General features: G+C 39.1%; 3 protein-coding genes and 1 pseudogene across 3 annotated transcripts; 2 read left to right on the top strand and 2 right to left on the bottom strand.

Annotated features, from left to right (window-relative positions):
* Positions 1-254: 254 nt before the first annotated feature.
* Positions 255-4,091, bottom strand: LOC141817617 (putative LRR receptor-like serine/threonine-protein kinase At1g53430). Its single transcript, XM_074705269.1, has 11 exons — positions 3,929-4,091; positions 2,560-2,737; positions 2,387-2,458; positions 2,210-2,278; positions 1,302-1,373; positions 1,137-1,208; positions 935-1,006; positions 749-820; positions 590-661; positions 433-504; positions 255-343 (listed from the first exon to the last, which is right to left on the bottom strand). Exons 1-11 carry the CDS (start codon positions 4,041-4,043, stop codon positions 268-270), a joined length of 942 nt encoding a protein of 313 aa, XP_074561370.1. The 5' UTR covers positions 4,044-4,091; the 3' UTR covers positions 255-267.
* Positions 4,092-5,108: 1,017 nt separating this feature from the next.
* LOC141817620 (oil body-associated protein 2A-like) lies at positions 5,109-5,987 on the top strand. The gene is made up of 2 exons (XM_074705271.1): positions 5,109-5,411; positions 5,477-5,987. The coding sequence occupies exons 1-2, from the start codon at positions 5,162-5,164 to the stop codon at positions 5,932-5,934; spliced, it is 708 nt and encodes a 235-aa protein (XP_074561372.1). The 5' UTR covers positions 5,109-5,161; the 3' UTR covers positions 5,935-5,987.
* Positions 5,988-10,136: 4,149 nt separating this feature from the next.
* LOC141817618 (DNA topoisomerase 6 subunit A3-like) lies at positions 10,137-10,950 on the bottom strand (annotated as a pseudogene).
* Positions 10,951-15,081: 4,131 nt separating this feature from the next.
* On the top strand, positions 15,082-16,758 carry LOC141817619 (putative serine/threonine-protein kinase PBL7; the record flags this gene model as incomplete). Its single annotated transcript, XM_074705270.1, has 4 exons — positions 15,082-15,255; positions 15,537-15,726; positions 15,819-16,210; positions 16,412-16,758. Coding segments are annotated over 4 exons (990 nt in total), but the record flags the coding sequence as incomplete, so codon positions are not given.
* Between the last annotated feature and the right edge of the window lie 226 nt (positions 16,759-16,984).

Here is a 16,984-nt window from a genome sequence, read left to right as displayed (position 1 = left end):
AAAGAAGATTAAGTCACACAATAACTATGAGAATGGATGCATTTTGTATACTCATCCTGCAAATACAGACAATGCTTACATTTTGTTTAGACTCCGTATTAGTCCTTCGTAACTTGTTGGAATCGAACCTGACAAGTTGAATGGTTCACATAATTGGTGGCAACGTTAAGAATAAATCTCAATAATGCAGCTTTGTAGAAGACGATTGCAAGTTTTTCCTCAAAAGAAGAAAAACCTAAAACTTATCAAATGAATCTCTCAATAAGCTTACAAGGTATTTAGAGTGCTCATTTCTGCAATATATTCAGGAAGTTCACCAGATATTGATAAGTTTCTCAAGACCCTGTATCGTAGTAGTAACCAGCAGGTAAATGGTTTGGGTAAAATGTAAACAAAAGCAACTTTTGCTCCTTTTCCATATTTGGGACTCACAATTTTAGCATTTTTTTCATATTCTGCAATGGAGGGAATGTACCAATTCCTCCTTTCAAGTCGCTCACCCTTCTGCAAATTAAAGAAAGCTTGATGATTAAAAGTTAAGACTAATAGACAAAAAATGTTTCAGAGAAGTGGATTAAATTTCTCTTACAGCTCTTTCAAATTCATCAAAGTTGAGAAACTGAGAGGAAAAGGTCCCTCCATAGATGTGCCTTGCATATCTCTGTAGCAAAGTGTAATTTTGATTACAATGACTGAATGAACTCGCAAGTATAAGAATATCAGAAAATAAATGAGCAGTAGTAAATACAGTCTCTCAAGCTGTGTCCAATTCCCAATGAATCTTGGAATTTTCCCAGATATTGGATTACCATCAATCAAACTGCAAAATATTAGACATGCTTAAGTGCCCATTTCTTTTTCCCAGATATTGGCTGTAATAACCACAATAGACCATCCTAACTTGCAAATATTGAAAATGTATTGTGAGACATACAAATATGTGAGGTTTTGCAGGTTCCCAAACGAATCTGGCAACTCCCCGGTTAGATAGTTCCCATTAGCAAGTCTGTAAGGAAATAAATGAGTTGAATAATTTAAACAAGCCCATCTTTACAAGGGAGTTTTAATGACAAAGTTGAGCTTATGGGCGTTCTATGGCATAGGTTGTGTATTAACATATATTGACAAAGACTTACAAGCGTCGTAAATTGGTAAGTTTTCCAAGTTCAGCAGGTATTGATCCTTCCAATTGATTACCTTCAAGTACCCTGTTTGTGAGATAAAGTTCCATGATGACTAAGAACTCTATGAGAAACAAAAACCCAGATAGTAGTTATTTTAGATGGAAGCAAGAATGTCACAATTCTTCAAGGGTGATCATGCCTCCCAGCTCCTTAGGAATTGTACCAGAAATCCTATTTCCAAGGAGGGACCTGCACAATGAAATAACGACCACAAATTTCATATCTTCAGATCATTGTCACCCTACAAATTCCTGAAGAAAAAAAATATCTTTATCATTTGGCGGGACAATATTACTCACTAACACAACCAATAAACTAAGGTATGTAATCTAATTACGAAAATTTGGAATCCTCTCCTACAAGTGCTGGTAATCTAATTTTGTCAAAAAAAAAGTATTCGAAATAAATTTTCAGCTTTCGCCCTCCTCTCCTCTCCACTGGCATACTTACTCATCTTTCTCCATAGAAGATAGGAAGGATGAAAAAAAGGTGGCAGTGAACAAGGACAAGAACGGACACTGAGAAAGTGAAAAGAAAATTGGTTTAAGCAGTGTTTCCAGGGAATAAGTTGTGCTATTCATGGAATAGACTAGCAATAAGTGGGTAAGTCAAAATCATGCAATTAAGTTCGGGGTCTTCAATGGGAGCACTAGGTATATCTGGAAAAGAGTGGTGGAAGTGATGGTGGTGGTAGGATGTCACACCAAATGGGAAAAGATTATCTCATAGTAGAAACATTAAAAGTGAGCTCATAGATGACAATGAGACACAAGAAATGGTAATGATTTCACTAAGATTTTTATTTTACTTAAAAAAATACTCAAAGAAAATAATTTCTTGCAATATTGTCTTTGAATAAAATACTTATACAGAAGATTATAATACTATGAAGTAATACATGGGCAAGTTTTCTGAGAGAAGCATAAAATGGTTTCAGAATAGAGCACTTACATAGAAGGTTATATGAAGAAACACAGAAGGAAAAAAAAAAGAAAGAAGAAATGAACTGGGAGGGTGTAAATTACAGGTGGACAAGAGGAAGAGACGCCCAAGCAACCGGAATAGTTCCATTGAGACAATTCCACGTCAAATCACTGCTCAAAGAGTGACAATAAGATAAGTCAGACACATTTCCAGAAGTAACTGCAACAGTTTATAACTTGTTTTGATACAGTAGTAACAGGACACCACTTTAGACTTACATATCTGTTAAGAAGGTCAGATTGGCAAATTCCTCTGGAAGAATGCCAGTTAAGTTCTGGCTCATAAGTTTGCTACACTCGACAAGAAAACAAGCATGCATCTGTTTAAGTGATTGGAAAAATATCAAGAAGGAACATCACTCTGTAATGTGTTTTTATTTAACTAGGCCTACATGCTAGTAACATGGCAAATATTGGAGGTAGAACTGCAGTTTCCGCATGTCACATTTTTAGCAAAATGATTCACGTTACTTGGGGGCTGAACCCTCCATCCATTAGTTCCAGTACATGGATCCACAGAAAAGTCCCACTCCTTTTTCAACTTGGATCCGATCACACGCAATGCTGCCACTGTATCCAAAAATATATAGCACGTATTAGAAGTCAAATTATACTATGGTACATTCTCTTGCATGCCTTGGCAACTAAAAAGAAACATACAGTCTTCAAGATAAAAAAAAAAAGACAATTCCTTTTGTATGTATATTAGTTACGCATACAATTATCCTTTGGTATGTATATAGTTAATTATTATGAGAAAATGATGTATTCATTGTCAAACTGTGTGAAATTGTAGTGCCAATGAAGGCAAAACCTCGACAGGAATATGTATTGTGCATATTTTTTTTCATGGAGTTTGCTCAGAATGCATATCTCTTCCAAATTGGTCAAAAATAAGATCAGAAGTATACGTACTGGTTTTGAGTTTAATTTTAAAATAATTTACTGATTGCAGAAACGTCATCTTTGGTTGATGAAGGACATCTTGCAGCAGATTTTAACAAATTTATTGAATATATATATATATATATATATATATATAGAGAGAGAGAGAGAGAGAGAGAGAGAGAGAGAGAGAGAGAGGCATATCATAAAGAAATTGAAAAAAAAACGTCTAAATTATTGTGGAACGGAAGGCAAAGAGTATGCACAGTTCAATCGGAGACATTGAGTTTTCACGTCAGTCATTGAAGTTAGCATTTAATAGTTAGTACTAAGGAAAAACATCAATTTGACTATGTTAGCATTTCCATTGACTAAAAATAGGGAATTTTAGTTGGATACTTTGTGGTCGACCAGTGTCAGTACAGCTGCTCCCACCAATGAGATCAACGACACTCTTTCAGAAATTAGCCTAGATTAAGATCAATAATGATAAATGGTCGATTTTGGTAGTATATGCTTGGTATAATCCTAAGTAGTTAATATAAAAGCTCTGTTGTAATTTCTATCTGTTCGTAGTTCCGTTTACACTTCCTCTTCTTGAAAAAGAGGCTCTTTTCAAAAGGAAAGGGCCACGAAGACATACTTATCTCAAAGAAAACAACTTTATTCACTGAAAAGAGTAAAAATGGGGCAACCCCTTTACCGGAAGTACAGAAAACGAGAAGAAAGATCAGAAGGTATGAGTTCAGAGGTTCGGTTCCAATTTGAGCAATTCATAGCTAAAGAAACAACTGGTAAAAAGGAAAGCATATGCTGGCATACAACCGCAAGTTCTTTCATTTCGGATCAAAAGGACAAGGGAGAAGCACGGCGAACCTTCCTCCGGTGGCAGTCTCTGCGCGTCGCAGCCGAGATCCAAGCAGAACATCAGTAACAGAACAAGCGCAAGAGGAAGATGCTTGAGTAAATGCATGCCGCGGGTTTCGTTCATCTCCAGTCGCGTCGCTGCCCCCTCGCGTCCCGCGTGCTCCAATCGAGTAAATGCCAGCAGATCTAGGACAGAATGCCTGAACGAAGCCACAGATCATGACAAAATAAAGAAAGAGGCCACATGATAGGAGAGAGAGACAGAAGCTGAAGCTTCATGGGCAGTCAACAACACTCCGTGTTCGGTAGGTAATGAATAGGTGACGGTGATGGATGGGTTTCAACTTCGAACTATAACTCTCAAAATGGAAATTTTTATTAAAAAAAATAATAATAATAAAATTTACGTCTTAAAAGTTATTTTCTTTCTAAAAATTAATTTTTTTAGATTAAGATTATGAAATACTCTTTAAATTTGACTCGAGTCAAGCCACCAACTTTGATTCAAAGCCCCGGCCACCTAACTATTAATGACTTGATAACTAACTTATCTATTAATAAACAATTCAAGAGTTATTAATATTAATGATATTAAAAAAAAGTTATTGAAAGTTAAAGGTATTTTAAAAATGACCATATTTTTTTTACTTCTACTTGCAAATTAAATTGCTTAAAGATAGCAATGCCGAGGGGAAAGTATTTTAGTGTGATAATATCGCCTCTAATAATTTGTACTAAAACTGAGAATATATTTTACTTTTTAAAATCATATGAGATTACTATTAGATATAATCTATTTATACTTTTAAATTTTGACCAAAAAGGTTACAGAAATATATTTTTTTCAAATGTTTTTATTGAATATGAGATTACCTATGTGTTCATAACATTTGTTATAGACATATTAACAAATTACAGTGTTAAATTTTATTATAAATATTAAATATTTTTTAAAAAATAATTTAATTTAATTTAATTTAATAATAAATTATATACATATACACGTGTAGCGCTATGATTGAGACCCATCACTAGTTTGATAGCATCAGCAGTCGCTCTTGCACAATCCGACAGACACATCGCTTGCATGCTGCTCGCCACGCCGACGCCGACGCCGACGCCGACGCACCGCCGAATCCACCGCCTCCGCCGCTCTTCCTTTTTATCACCAAACGCCCGCAGTGTTTTTTCCTGATCCATCAAGTCCGCATCCTGCGGTGGCGAACCACAACTATCATCACTATGGCTGATGGATGCGATATGCCGCCGGGGAAGCCGATGTCAGCCGAGAAGACGGTGATCGATAAGGGCGCGGAGATGTTGCAGTCGCTGAAGCCTGTGAAGCAGTTCAAGCAGCAATTCTCCAGCTTCGCCCTCTTCTCCCACGATCCCATCCGCCAAATCGAGACCCGCCACTTCTTCTCCCGCCTCAACCACGACTTCCACCAGTGCGCCGTCTACAACTCCGACTCTTCCTCCGCCCAACTCATCGGTGAATCAAATCGATTACGAGCAATTCGACATTAATAGACTGAAAGAACTAATTCACGGTCGCAGGTGTTGAGTACGTGATCTCGGAGAGTTTGTTCGAGACCCTGTCGCCGGAGGAGCAGAAGCTGTGGCACTCGCACGCGCACGAGGTGAAAACAGGGCTCCTCGCGTGCCCGCGCGTGCCGGAGAGTCTGTGCGGGAAGGAGATCGCGGAGTTCGCGAAGACGTACGGCAAGTTCTGGTGCACGTGGCAGGTGGACCGCGGGGACCGCCTCCCGCTGGGTTCCCCCGCGCTGATGGCGTCGCCGCAGGGGGTGAACATGGGAGGTGTTCGCCCTGACTTGGTGAAGAAGCGCGACGACAGGTACGGGATTTCGACGGAGGAGCTGAGGGAGAAGAGAGCGGACATCGAGGAGCCGGAGATGATTGAGGGGTCGAACGCCGACTACTGGGTGAGGCACAGGAAGGGGTTCTCGGTGGACGTGGTGGAAACGGCGATGAAGCTCCGAGCGCAGTTCGCGTGATGTCGGTCTCTGTGTGTGCAGGTGGAGGAAGGGGGATCTACTGTAATGATGCTTGAACCGAACAGCTTTAAAATAAGATCGTAACCTCTCGTTACCGATGACGAACTCCTTATCAAGGACATTTCATTGCCAATCGGACCTTCGTTCTAATTTCAAAAACATTGATCAACAAATTATATGCTTCAATGCATATATTTCTTATGATATACTTAAATCTTGAACTTGTAAAGAAAATCTACATTTCTTGATTAGTAAGATCAATCTACTAAGGGGCAAATCGATAATATCAAAAATATGTCCCCGGGGCATAGCTGAGTTGGTTACGACGTAGCAGACTTGCAGAAGAGGACAAGAGTTCGAATCTTGACAAAGTCAGGCAATACCCTCCTGCCAGGCCAACTGCACTCGATTTATCTCCTCACAGATGGTCGCCAGGCAATATCCTCCTGCGTTGTGGTCAACTGCAGTTTCTCGATTTATCTCCTCACAGATGGTCGTGGGGCCGATCGTGTGGGGCCGCTAAGGTGGCGGATTCCACCTTTTTTGCAGAAGATAATATCAAAAATATAGAGATCTTACTGGCAAAATGTAGTTTTTAGGAGCTAACTGAAGTTCAATATCCGCTAAGTAAAAATTTGATTAAATCAAATAAATCAATCGAACTGAAACAAATTAAAAATTCAATTTAGTTATTTTAGAATTTTAATTATTTTTTTAAAAAAATAATTAATTCATTTAATTCGATTTTGATTTTAAAATTTCTTATCCAGTTAAATTAAATTAATTAAATTTAAAAAATAATTTATAAATTTGAAATAAATAAATTTATAAATATAAAATTTTTATAATATTAAAAAAAATTAATTAATTTGATTAATTCAGTCGAAAATCAAATTAATCGATAAAATATCTGTTCAATTTGTTTAGTTTTTATTGAAAAATTTGATCGGTTCGATTAGTTTAGAAAAAATCAGTTTATTCAATTTTCGGTTAGTTTGGTTCGGTTCGATTCGATTTTAATCGAATATTCACCCGTGGCTAGACTGAACAGCCTCGAGTACGGAAGTCAGGGCGACGTCAATGGCGCTCCTCCGAGCTGACGATCCTCTTCTCGTCCCTTTAAATTTTCAAGTCTCTAGGAGCCTGCAATCTACGATCGAACAATGGATGTCGGGTTCTCCCACGGGAAGCAATCTTTCCTCGTCGACAGCGAAGTGATCAGTGAGGGTGACAGCGCCAGGCCTTCTTCCTCCACGGACCCAACTCTCGGCATCCATCTTTTGTTCCTCGCTTGTGAGGGTGACCTCGCCGGCATGGAGCAGATGGTTGCCATCAGTGCCGATGTCGACCACCAGGACTTGAACGGTCGAACTGCCTTGCACATTGTCGCCTGCTAAGGTTCCGTCGCCATGACCCATTTTCTGCTGAGAATTAATTTAGTTAATTCGGTTTTCGACCGAATTAACTGATAAAATATCAGTTCGATTTGTTCAATTTTTATTGACAAATTCGGTCGGTTCGATTAATTCAGAAAAAAATTAGTTTATTTGGTTTTTGGTTAATTCGGTTCGGTTCGATTCAGTTTTAATCAAATTCTCACCCCGCAGCTAGACTGAACGGCCTCGAGTACGGAAGCCAGGGTGACGTCAATGGCGCTCCTCCGAGTCGGCAATCATCTTCTCGTACCTTTAAATTTCCCTTCCTATCCAAATTTCAAGCCTCTACGAGCCTGCAATCTACGATCGAGCAATGGATGCCGAGTTCTTCCACAGGAAGCAATCTTCCCTCGTCGGCAGCGAAGTGATCAATGAGGGCGCCAGCGTCAGGCCTTCTTCCTCCACAGACCCAACTCTCGGCATCTGTCTTTTGTTCCTCGCCTGCGAGGGTGACCTCGCCGACATGGAGCAGATGGTTGCTGTTGGCGCCGATGTCAACCACAGGGACTCGAACGGTCGAACCGCCTTGCACATTGTCGCCTGCCAGGGTTCCGTCGCCATGACCCATTTCCTGCTGAGAATTAATTCAATCGAAAATCAAATTAAGTGATAAAATATCGATTCGATTTGTTCAGTTTTTATTGAAAAATTTGATCGGTTCGTTTGATTCAGAAAAAATCAGTTTATTTAGTTTTCGGTTAATTCAGTTTGATTCGATTCAATTTTAACCGAATACTCACTCCGCGGCTAGACTGAACGACCTCGAGTACAGAAGCCAGGGCGACGTCAATGGCGCTCCTCTGAGTCAGCAATCCTCTTCTCGTCCTTTTAAATTTCCCTTCCTATCCAATTTTCAAGCCTCTACCAGCCTGCAATCTATGATCGAGCAATGGATGCCAAGTTCTCCCACGGGAAGCAATCTTCCCTCGTCGACAGCGAAGTGATCAGTGAGGGCGACGACGTCGAGCCTTCCACTACAAAAAACAGGGGTTTTGCGATGAATTTAACAATGAAAAAATAAAAAAATTTTGTCACAAAACTATTTTGCGACTAATGTTGCGATGAAACATTTTTCATTGCCAAATGCCTGTCGCAACTTGTGGCGATGAAATTTTTGAAATTCGTCGCAAATTTTGCGACGAAATTTAAATTCATCGCAAATTTTGTGACGAAATTTAAATTCGTCGCTAAATTTTGCAATAAAATAGTATTTTCGTTCCAAAAGATGACGACAAAAATAAAAATTCATCGTAAATTTTGCGACAAAAAAACTAATTTGTCGCTAACTTTTAGAAAACAGTACGGAGTAAATGGAGAAGTCGACGTTCAAATTGGTGACGAAAAATCAATTTTCATCGCCAATTTTGTTGAGAGATTCCAAATTGGTAAGGTCTGCCATGTGAAGACAATCGACTGATTTGGTAAGGTCAATCGACTGGCACGCCTGGTACGCTGCGTTAGTCGACTGAAACACACGACAGTTGAGTCGGATTCCTTGATCAGTCGACTGAGGTTGAAGATCAGTCGACTGAGATTGTCTCAGAAGTAGGCAGAAGAGAATCGACTCGACTGGGATTTTGCTTCAGTCGACTGTCAACGAACAGAAGCTTAAACGACTCGACTGATCATCCATATTAGTCGACTGAGATAAGATCAATCGACTGTAATGGTAAAACCAGTGGACTGAGATAAAATCAGTCGACTGTTAATGTAAAACCAGTCGACTAATTATAAAAAAAAACTGAATATAGTAGATGGCTAATTACAAAAAAAAAGAATTTTGGCGACGAATTTAGCGACGAATTATTTTTCGTCGTCAATGTGGTGACAAATAGGTTTTTTTTCGTCACCAAATTGGCAACAAAAAAGATAGATTCGTCGTCAAATTGTGACGAAAACGCTTTCGTTGTCAAATTGTGACGAAAACGCTTTCGTTGTCAAATTGGCAACGAATCATGATTTGGCGACGAATCCATGATTTCATCACCAAATTGGCGACGAAAAATACCAATTCATCGTCAATTTTACGATACAACAGTGCAGTTTCGATATTTTTGCGACGAAACCTAGATTCGTCACAAATTTCATCGCAAATTAAAAAAAGAATTCATAGCTTGTATTTGTTTCTTCGAAATATGAAACCGGTTTACAATACAATATCCAAAACTAGGCTATCAAACACATATATACATCCAAACACATATATGAAACATAAATACATATCCAAACACATATATCAAACATCCAAACACATATATGAAACATAAATACACATCCAAACACATAACATCCAAACAACTTAAGTTCTAATGTATCAAACATAATATCCAGAATAATAACATACATAATAAACAACTCCAAATGTATCAAACATAATTACAAATGAAACTCTAACTCCAAATGTATCAAACTAACATAAATTCATATCCATAATAAAATACATAAATAAGGAAGTATCTGAATGATAATGATCAGGAAAAAAAGTATCACCATCCACGGAATCAACCTCTGATAATACTTTCTGCATCACTGATTTCTTCTTCATCATAATTCCTTTTTCTGCATAAAAAAATAAAAATATTAAAAAATTATTTATTACAAATACAATATAATATGTAAAAATTTACCTCTTGGCCATCCTTGATTTCATCAACTCTATTCAAAATAAAATAATAATATTAATTAGTAAAAACGAGAGTTACAAATAGGAAAAAATAAAAATAATATTAAATGTGAGAAAAATTAAAATGATATACAACTAGACTATCAAGAAGTGTCGTCTTCGTCATCTTCACCATCATCATTAGGAACATGGAAAAGCTGACTCAAAAATGATATCCCATCTAGGAGAATGGCCTTGCCGCCGATGCCCATCTTAGTGCAGTCAATTCGGTCACCGTCGTCAGTGAAGACCAGGCGACCAACGACGACACCCTTCTCGGAGGCAACGACACGAAGCGAGGATCGGGTGCATCCAAGCATGCAAGAGACATCATCAAGGACGGCATCGGACTGGGACTGGTCCTGGAAGAGCTTGACATCGGTGTAGAAGATGTCACGCTTAGTGATGTGGATGTCTTGGCGGAGGACGGCGTAGACGAGGGAAAGCACGCGAGCTGTAATGGTGACCTTGCGGACGGTGGAGAGACTAGCGAATGGGCGGGAGGATGATATGTCGCGGAGCACGATGCGGTCGAGCTCGGGGACGTAAAGTTGGTTGGAGGCGGCGCGCGAGGGCACGTCGAAGGAGAAGTCACTCCCAGCAAGGATGGATCTGGCCACCGCGAGGATGGTGCGCTCGATGGCGACCTGCACGGAGTCAGCGTCGCGATCGAAGACCTCGCGGCAGGCGGAAGAGAGGTTAAGATCGAAAGGGAGAGGACCTTGGACGAGGAGGCTTCGGATTGGGAAGCTTCGTACATCTCGCGAATGGAGGCGAGGATTTCGGCGTCGGACTTGAGCTGCTTCCGCAGCCCTTGGGCGTGGGGGCCTTGCCTCCGGGGATTCTTCATGGTAGAGCCGGCCGAGATAGAGGCGACGGGGCGGCCGCCTCAGGGCGGCGCCGCTTCCTATCCGACATCGAGCGACGCGCAGTTCGGCGGTGGCCTGGAAGAGGACAACATGGCCGGTTCAGTGTTTACCGGCTCCTAGGTAGATCCGACCACGGGCCGGGTCCAGCCCGGACCGCTGTTCTACAACACCTTTTGTTTGTAAAATTAATATAATTATATATATACTATATTTATATTTATTTAATTCAAATCCATTTTAACACGCCGTTGATGGGAACGAACGCAATTCTCACCGATCTTGAAATATGCACCACTAAACTACATCGACTTTTATCTCTTTTTTTCAATATTTCTTTTATATAAATTTTAAATTTTAAATTTTTTAATATAATAATCTCGAATCGTCGTGAACCATGGCGAACCGTGAACCGAACCGTGAATCGGAGGTTCCGAACCGTGAACCGTAACCGTCTTAGGCGGTTAAGGTTAAGGATCGACCTGTCATAAACCGTCGAACCGGCGGTTCTGAACCGTGGTCGGGTCTACTTCTAGGGCTTCTATTTTTTTTTTGACTTGGTTTCATTAAAAAGGCCTTTGCCAAATTTAGTAAATTAACTAATTTATTATGAATTTTATTTTTAAAAAAGAATTATTTGTGAATTTAATCTATATGTTTTAAAATTATAAAATGGTAATGGTAATATTAATACACCAAGAGGCTATTTTTAAATGATAATAATAATAATAATGATAAATAATGAGAGTAAAATAAATTTCTTTAAATTGAAGTCTTCAGACATCTCCAATAGAAGATATTTGAAGTTTTAGGACATATTCAATAAGGGATATTTGAGAGATGATATAAAATCACTGGGCAAATATATATAATAATTAAAATTAAATAAAAAAAAAGATATTAGGCTAGGGAAGTTAGGGTAGTATTTGTTATTGATTTTTTTATTATTTATTTTTTAAAAATAATTAATTAATGGTTTAATTATTTAAGTTGTCAATTGAACGTTGTCAAATTGAACGTTGCTACAAGCTAGTTGGACAATTATAAGAGGTCCAGGGCGACATTGGTTCATGAATAAATATAAAAAAATCATGTATACGTGCATTATTTTACACAACATGATTGTGGAAGACGAAGGTTATACAATATAGAATTGGGATCGTGAAGAACAAGATACTATCATGACGAATCAGAATTTAACCATCGAATTTGCCGCATATATTCGAAGAAATTCTGAATTACGTGATATTCATATGCATCATCAGCTTCGTCACGATTTATATCTGAGAAATATGTTACCGTGATAAATGAAGAATTAATTTATTTTCTATAAAATATTTAGTCATTTCAATTTCAAATTTATGAAATATTTTTATTTGTATGTTATACTATTTCTTTTAACCTTTATACATTTTATATTATATTATTTCTAGTTAAATAAAATAATATTATTAATTTTTTTTAATATTAAATTAAAAAATTAGAAATAATTTTATTTAAATATAAATTAATAAAATAATAATCAGATTTATAAATATTTAATTATAATATTTAATTATATTATTGAAAGTGAGATAGCGATAATAGATGAGATCTATAAATATTTAATTTATATATATTTAATTATAAAAATTAAAATATTTAAGGAGAGAAATATTTAATTGATGATGTGAATGCACTATTCATAAATAAATATGATGGAATATTTGATGGTATGCCTTTGTTATCGAGATCCCTTCCGCATTGGCTTCTCCTATTTCTCTTCCTCCACCGCCTCCCTTCTCTCCCTTGATCCATCGCCGGAAGAGAGAGCAGGGGCAGGGTTCCGAGGAGTCCTTCTCTGGCCACCGCCATGGGTTGTTGTATTTCCTGCAACGGAGTGCTGACGACAGACGACATTGCTCGAATCCATCCTTCGTTGGGTATCGTGAGAAATCCATAGCTTAAAATCACCTTCTTTTTCTAAGATTTCATCCGATTTGGTTTCTTATTCCGGACAAAATGTGGTACTTTGATTTCGTCGTCTCCATTGAAAAGATTGGGGATTTTGCATCTAGTTTTCTGTGTTGGAATACAATCAAAATTTTATATTATAAATATATGGAAAAGATCTTTGGGTTATAAGATGGAAAATATCTCATTGGTACGAGGCCTTTTGGGGAGAGCACAAGAACAAAATCATGTGAGCATGGGCTCAAAGTGAACAATATCGTACCGTTATGGAGATATATATGGATTCCATCAGATCGAACAGTGGTATCAGAGCGGGTCCATGTGGTGGGAGTTCCTATTAAGGCGGCAGATCCGTTGGAGTCCGTACCAATAAGAGGTCCGTTGGGACCGCTAAGGGGGCGGATTCGTTAGGATCCGTACCAATAAAGAGTATATTGAGACTGTTAATGGGGCGGATTCGTTGGGATCCGTACCAATAAGAGGTTCGTTGGGACCGTTAAGGGGGCGGGTCCGTTGGGATCCGTACCAATAAGGGGGGCTCCCAGTGGTCCTTTGTTTGAAAGGTAAATTATTGAAATACAATCAAAGTCCCACATTGGAAATATATGGAAAAAATCCTGGGATTATAAGATGGAAAATATCTCATTGGTACGAGGCCTTTTGGGGAGAGCCCAAGAACAAAACCATGTGAGCATGGGCTCAAAGTGGACAATATCGTACCGTTATGGAGATATATATATGGATTCCATCGGATCTAACATTCTGCTGAAAGTTTGGTTTCCCTAATTTTTGTGCGTGTTGATGTCGCGTTGCTTGTATGATCTTTGTTGTTCAACATGTTTCATGTTTGCTGCTATTTACCGGCAATGACGCCCTTTTGTTCTTTACATGAAAGGTAGGATTGACCTTTGGGAAACAAGTTTCTTGTAGCTTTGGTTATTTGATTAGTTACTGATTGTCTATTGTTCCCGTTGAGATTCGCTCCTGGAAGCTTCGGCCGTCTTCTTCAGCACTAAGGTCCCAGAGGACTGAGCAGGGTGGGGGGCGAAGAGCTTTGAAAAGCACCTGCAGACACAAAGATCGTGAGGAGGCAAGCCAGGAGTGTCCTGGCGCAACCACTCCGATGCTTAAGTCAGTTCGTGAGAAAGAGAAAAAAGTAAAACTCAGTGGCTGAGGATATGAGATTGCATACCTCTCTTCAGCAACAAACTGACCTTTTATATAAGTTGAAGACGTCAGGTCACATCAAGAATGTGACTAAAGTCTCATCGCCGTTATGAATGTGTCAGAGAGTGGTATATAGTTAGCGCTTGCGTCCCATCGCTGACTTGCATTTAAGGAGATATGTTCTGCTGTATATCAAAGATTTGTCATGATGAGCTGCAGAAGTGTCAGGAGAACATTCACAACTGTACGATAGGGGAGTGGTCTTTTCCAAGATTAGAATAGGGACATGGAGAGTCGTTAGGAGTCTATTCGACTCGGACATGTGCCGCGCGTGAAACCGAATCGAGTAAAGGGATCTCTTGGCTGGCGACTCGGTCCGATTCTAGGGGACACCTGTCCTTAAGAGAGCCCGATCCGACTGGGCCCATTCGAACGTCGAGGGAGTAGTTTCCATGAAGAGGGCCCGAGCCGACTAGGCCCATTTGGGCATAGCGGTGGTAGCTCCGTTTCAAAGACATCAGCTAAGTCGAACCTGCTGCCTAAGCGTGCGATGACTCGATTCAGTGGACTCAATGGGGTGGAGCCATATTGAGAGGGGTTCGGGACCAAATTGAGAATCGTTTCGCAGTTTTAGATTTGCCTATCCCGATTCGGTCTGTGCGTCTGAATGTAAGGAGGTTTCTGGGGGTTCGGCTCGACGGTTTTTAAGGACTCGGCTCAGTCTGTGCTTCAAGTCACAAGGCATCGCACCCAATACCTTCCGTTGGATTCGACTAACCGTGCTCAACCCTTACGACCATAACACCTATCAAATAGAGAATGTACAAATTTGCATTGTTAAATTTGATTGGAATCTATATTTTTTATTTACATGAAGTCATGCACAATACACATTCTGAAGTATTATGTTCCACACATTCTGTCTATGGTCCTGTAAAATGTGATACCTCATCTCATCGGCGTCTCGTTTCCTTTGCAATAGGAATTATACACATTTCTCTCTTTCGTTTGATGACAGATAAAGCAGGATCAAAATCCTTACGGGGATAATGCACAAGTACGGGGATTTGATAATGAACAAGTACGGGGATCAAGCTTTGATAATGCACAAGTTTATGCCCTCACATTCACGTTTAATGAGCTGGCTACAGCAACCGACAATTTCAGAGATGATTGCCTCTTGGGAGAAGGAGGATTCGGTAAAGTATATAAAGGCTGGTTGGAAAGAATTCAGGAGGTTGGTATCTTGTTACTAGTTGCTTGTCTATTCATCAGCATCATCTTGTCGACTCTTAAACCAATGCTTGTATCCTATCTTCAAATAATTAGTATAAATTTGCAACTATTAAAAACACAAAAGTAACATATGCGATATGGTAGTAACCATAGTTTTGACTGCTACTAATTCTTTTTTAAGAATACTGTTCTTGTTTCCCTTCTGTTTTCTTCTCAGAACTTTACTGTATTAGTGACCTTGATCCTCCATTGGTAACCAGAGATCTAATTTTCCTCTGACAGGTTGTAGCTATAAAGAAGCTCGATCTCAATGGCGTACAAGGAAACAGGGATTTTTTTATGGAAATATTGTTTTTGGGTCTACTTCACCACCCTAACGTGGTCAGTCTTATTGGGTATTGTGATGATCGAGATCAAAGGCTTTTGGTTTATGAATATATGCCGTTAAGATCCTTGGAAGACCATCTGCATGGTATGCGACTATGCAAAGTTCATTCGTTGCATTTTCAATAAGTTTATGTATACATTTAGATTGAAGAAAGTCATTTCATGCCAATACATCAGGGGTTTCTTCAGAAAAAATGCGGCTTGATTGGAATATCAGAATGAAAATAGTTGCTGGTGTGGCAAAAGGATTAGAGTATTTGCATGATACGGCGAATCCTCCTGTAATTTATAGCGATTTAAAATGCTCAAACATTTTGCTCGATGAGGAATTTAATCCTAAGCTATCAGATTTTGGCTCGGCAAGCCTCGCTCCTCTCTGTGATGATATTCGTGACTCCACCAGAGTGATGGGCACATATGGGTACTGTGCACCAGAATATGCCAAGACTGGACAGCTAACAGTAAAATCAGATGTTTACAGCTTTGGAGTAGTTCTTTTAGAACTTATCTCCGGAAGAAGAGCTATCGACGATTCAAGAAGTGCAGGCGAGCACAATCTAGTTTCATGGGTGAGTATTGCATTGCTTGTCTTGTTAAATATTTTGGTAGTCAGCTCGTTTCTATTTCATTCTAAGTATGCTGTTAATATTTGCGATATGGTTTGATCATTACTACAAAGGAAGAGTTTCTTCATGCTTGTTAGGAAATGAAACGTTTCCTAAAACTCATTGATGCATTGATCTCATTGATCATGATTTGTTTGGTTGCAGGCGCGACCGTTGTTCAGTGACAGGAAGGAATTCCCTCAGATGGTTGATCCAATGCTTAATGGTCGGTGTCCGATCCAGGACTTGTACCAGACAATTGCCATTGCTGCAATGTGTGTGCAGGAGAAGCCAACCATGAGGCCTCGGATAGCCGATGTCGTATCGGCTCTTACTTACCTTTCCACAAACACACAACCCCAAGACCCAAGCAGTGAAACCGAAAGAATATCAATCTGAGAGGGTTTAATTAGGGCCCTTTGGTTATTTATTTCCTTCCAGAAAATGTTTTGTTGGTTTCTTTACAACTTTATTAAATAAATGGTTCGCCGAGGGTGAGTTTTGGTACTGATTGCAGACAAGAAGGGCAGCTGTTTCAGTCCTCATCAGTTAGTATGGTTTATGTATCGGCGCACAGGGTAGTGGCATGGTTGGATGTTGTTTTAAGACTATTTAAGAATAAGCAAGAGTTTGGATTTGTTCTAACACTGCTTGTTGATATGGATGGAGAATATATAAATTTTAATAAGATTGTTCGTATGGACTAATAATGTGAAAATAAACAAAATTTCAATTCAC

Source organism: Curcuma longa, unplaced genomic scaffold (assembly GCF_044706935.1).
Source record: "Curcuma longa cultivar G26 ecotype Majalengka, Jawa Barat unplaced genomic scaffold, ITB_CL_G26_1.1 contig_21283, whole genome shotgun sequence".
NCBI lineage: Eukaryota > Viridiplantae > Streptophyta > Magnoliopsida > Zingiberales > Zingiberaceae > Curcuma > Curcuma longa.
Note: the sequence above shows the minus strand (reverse complement) of the source record. Positions and strands in the feature narration are given on the sequence as shown.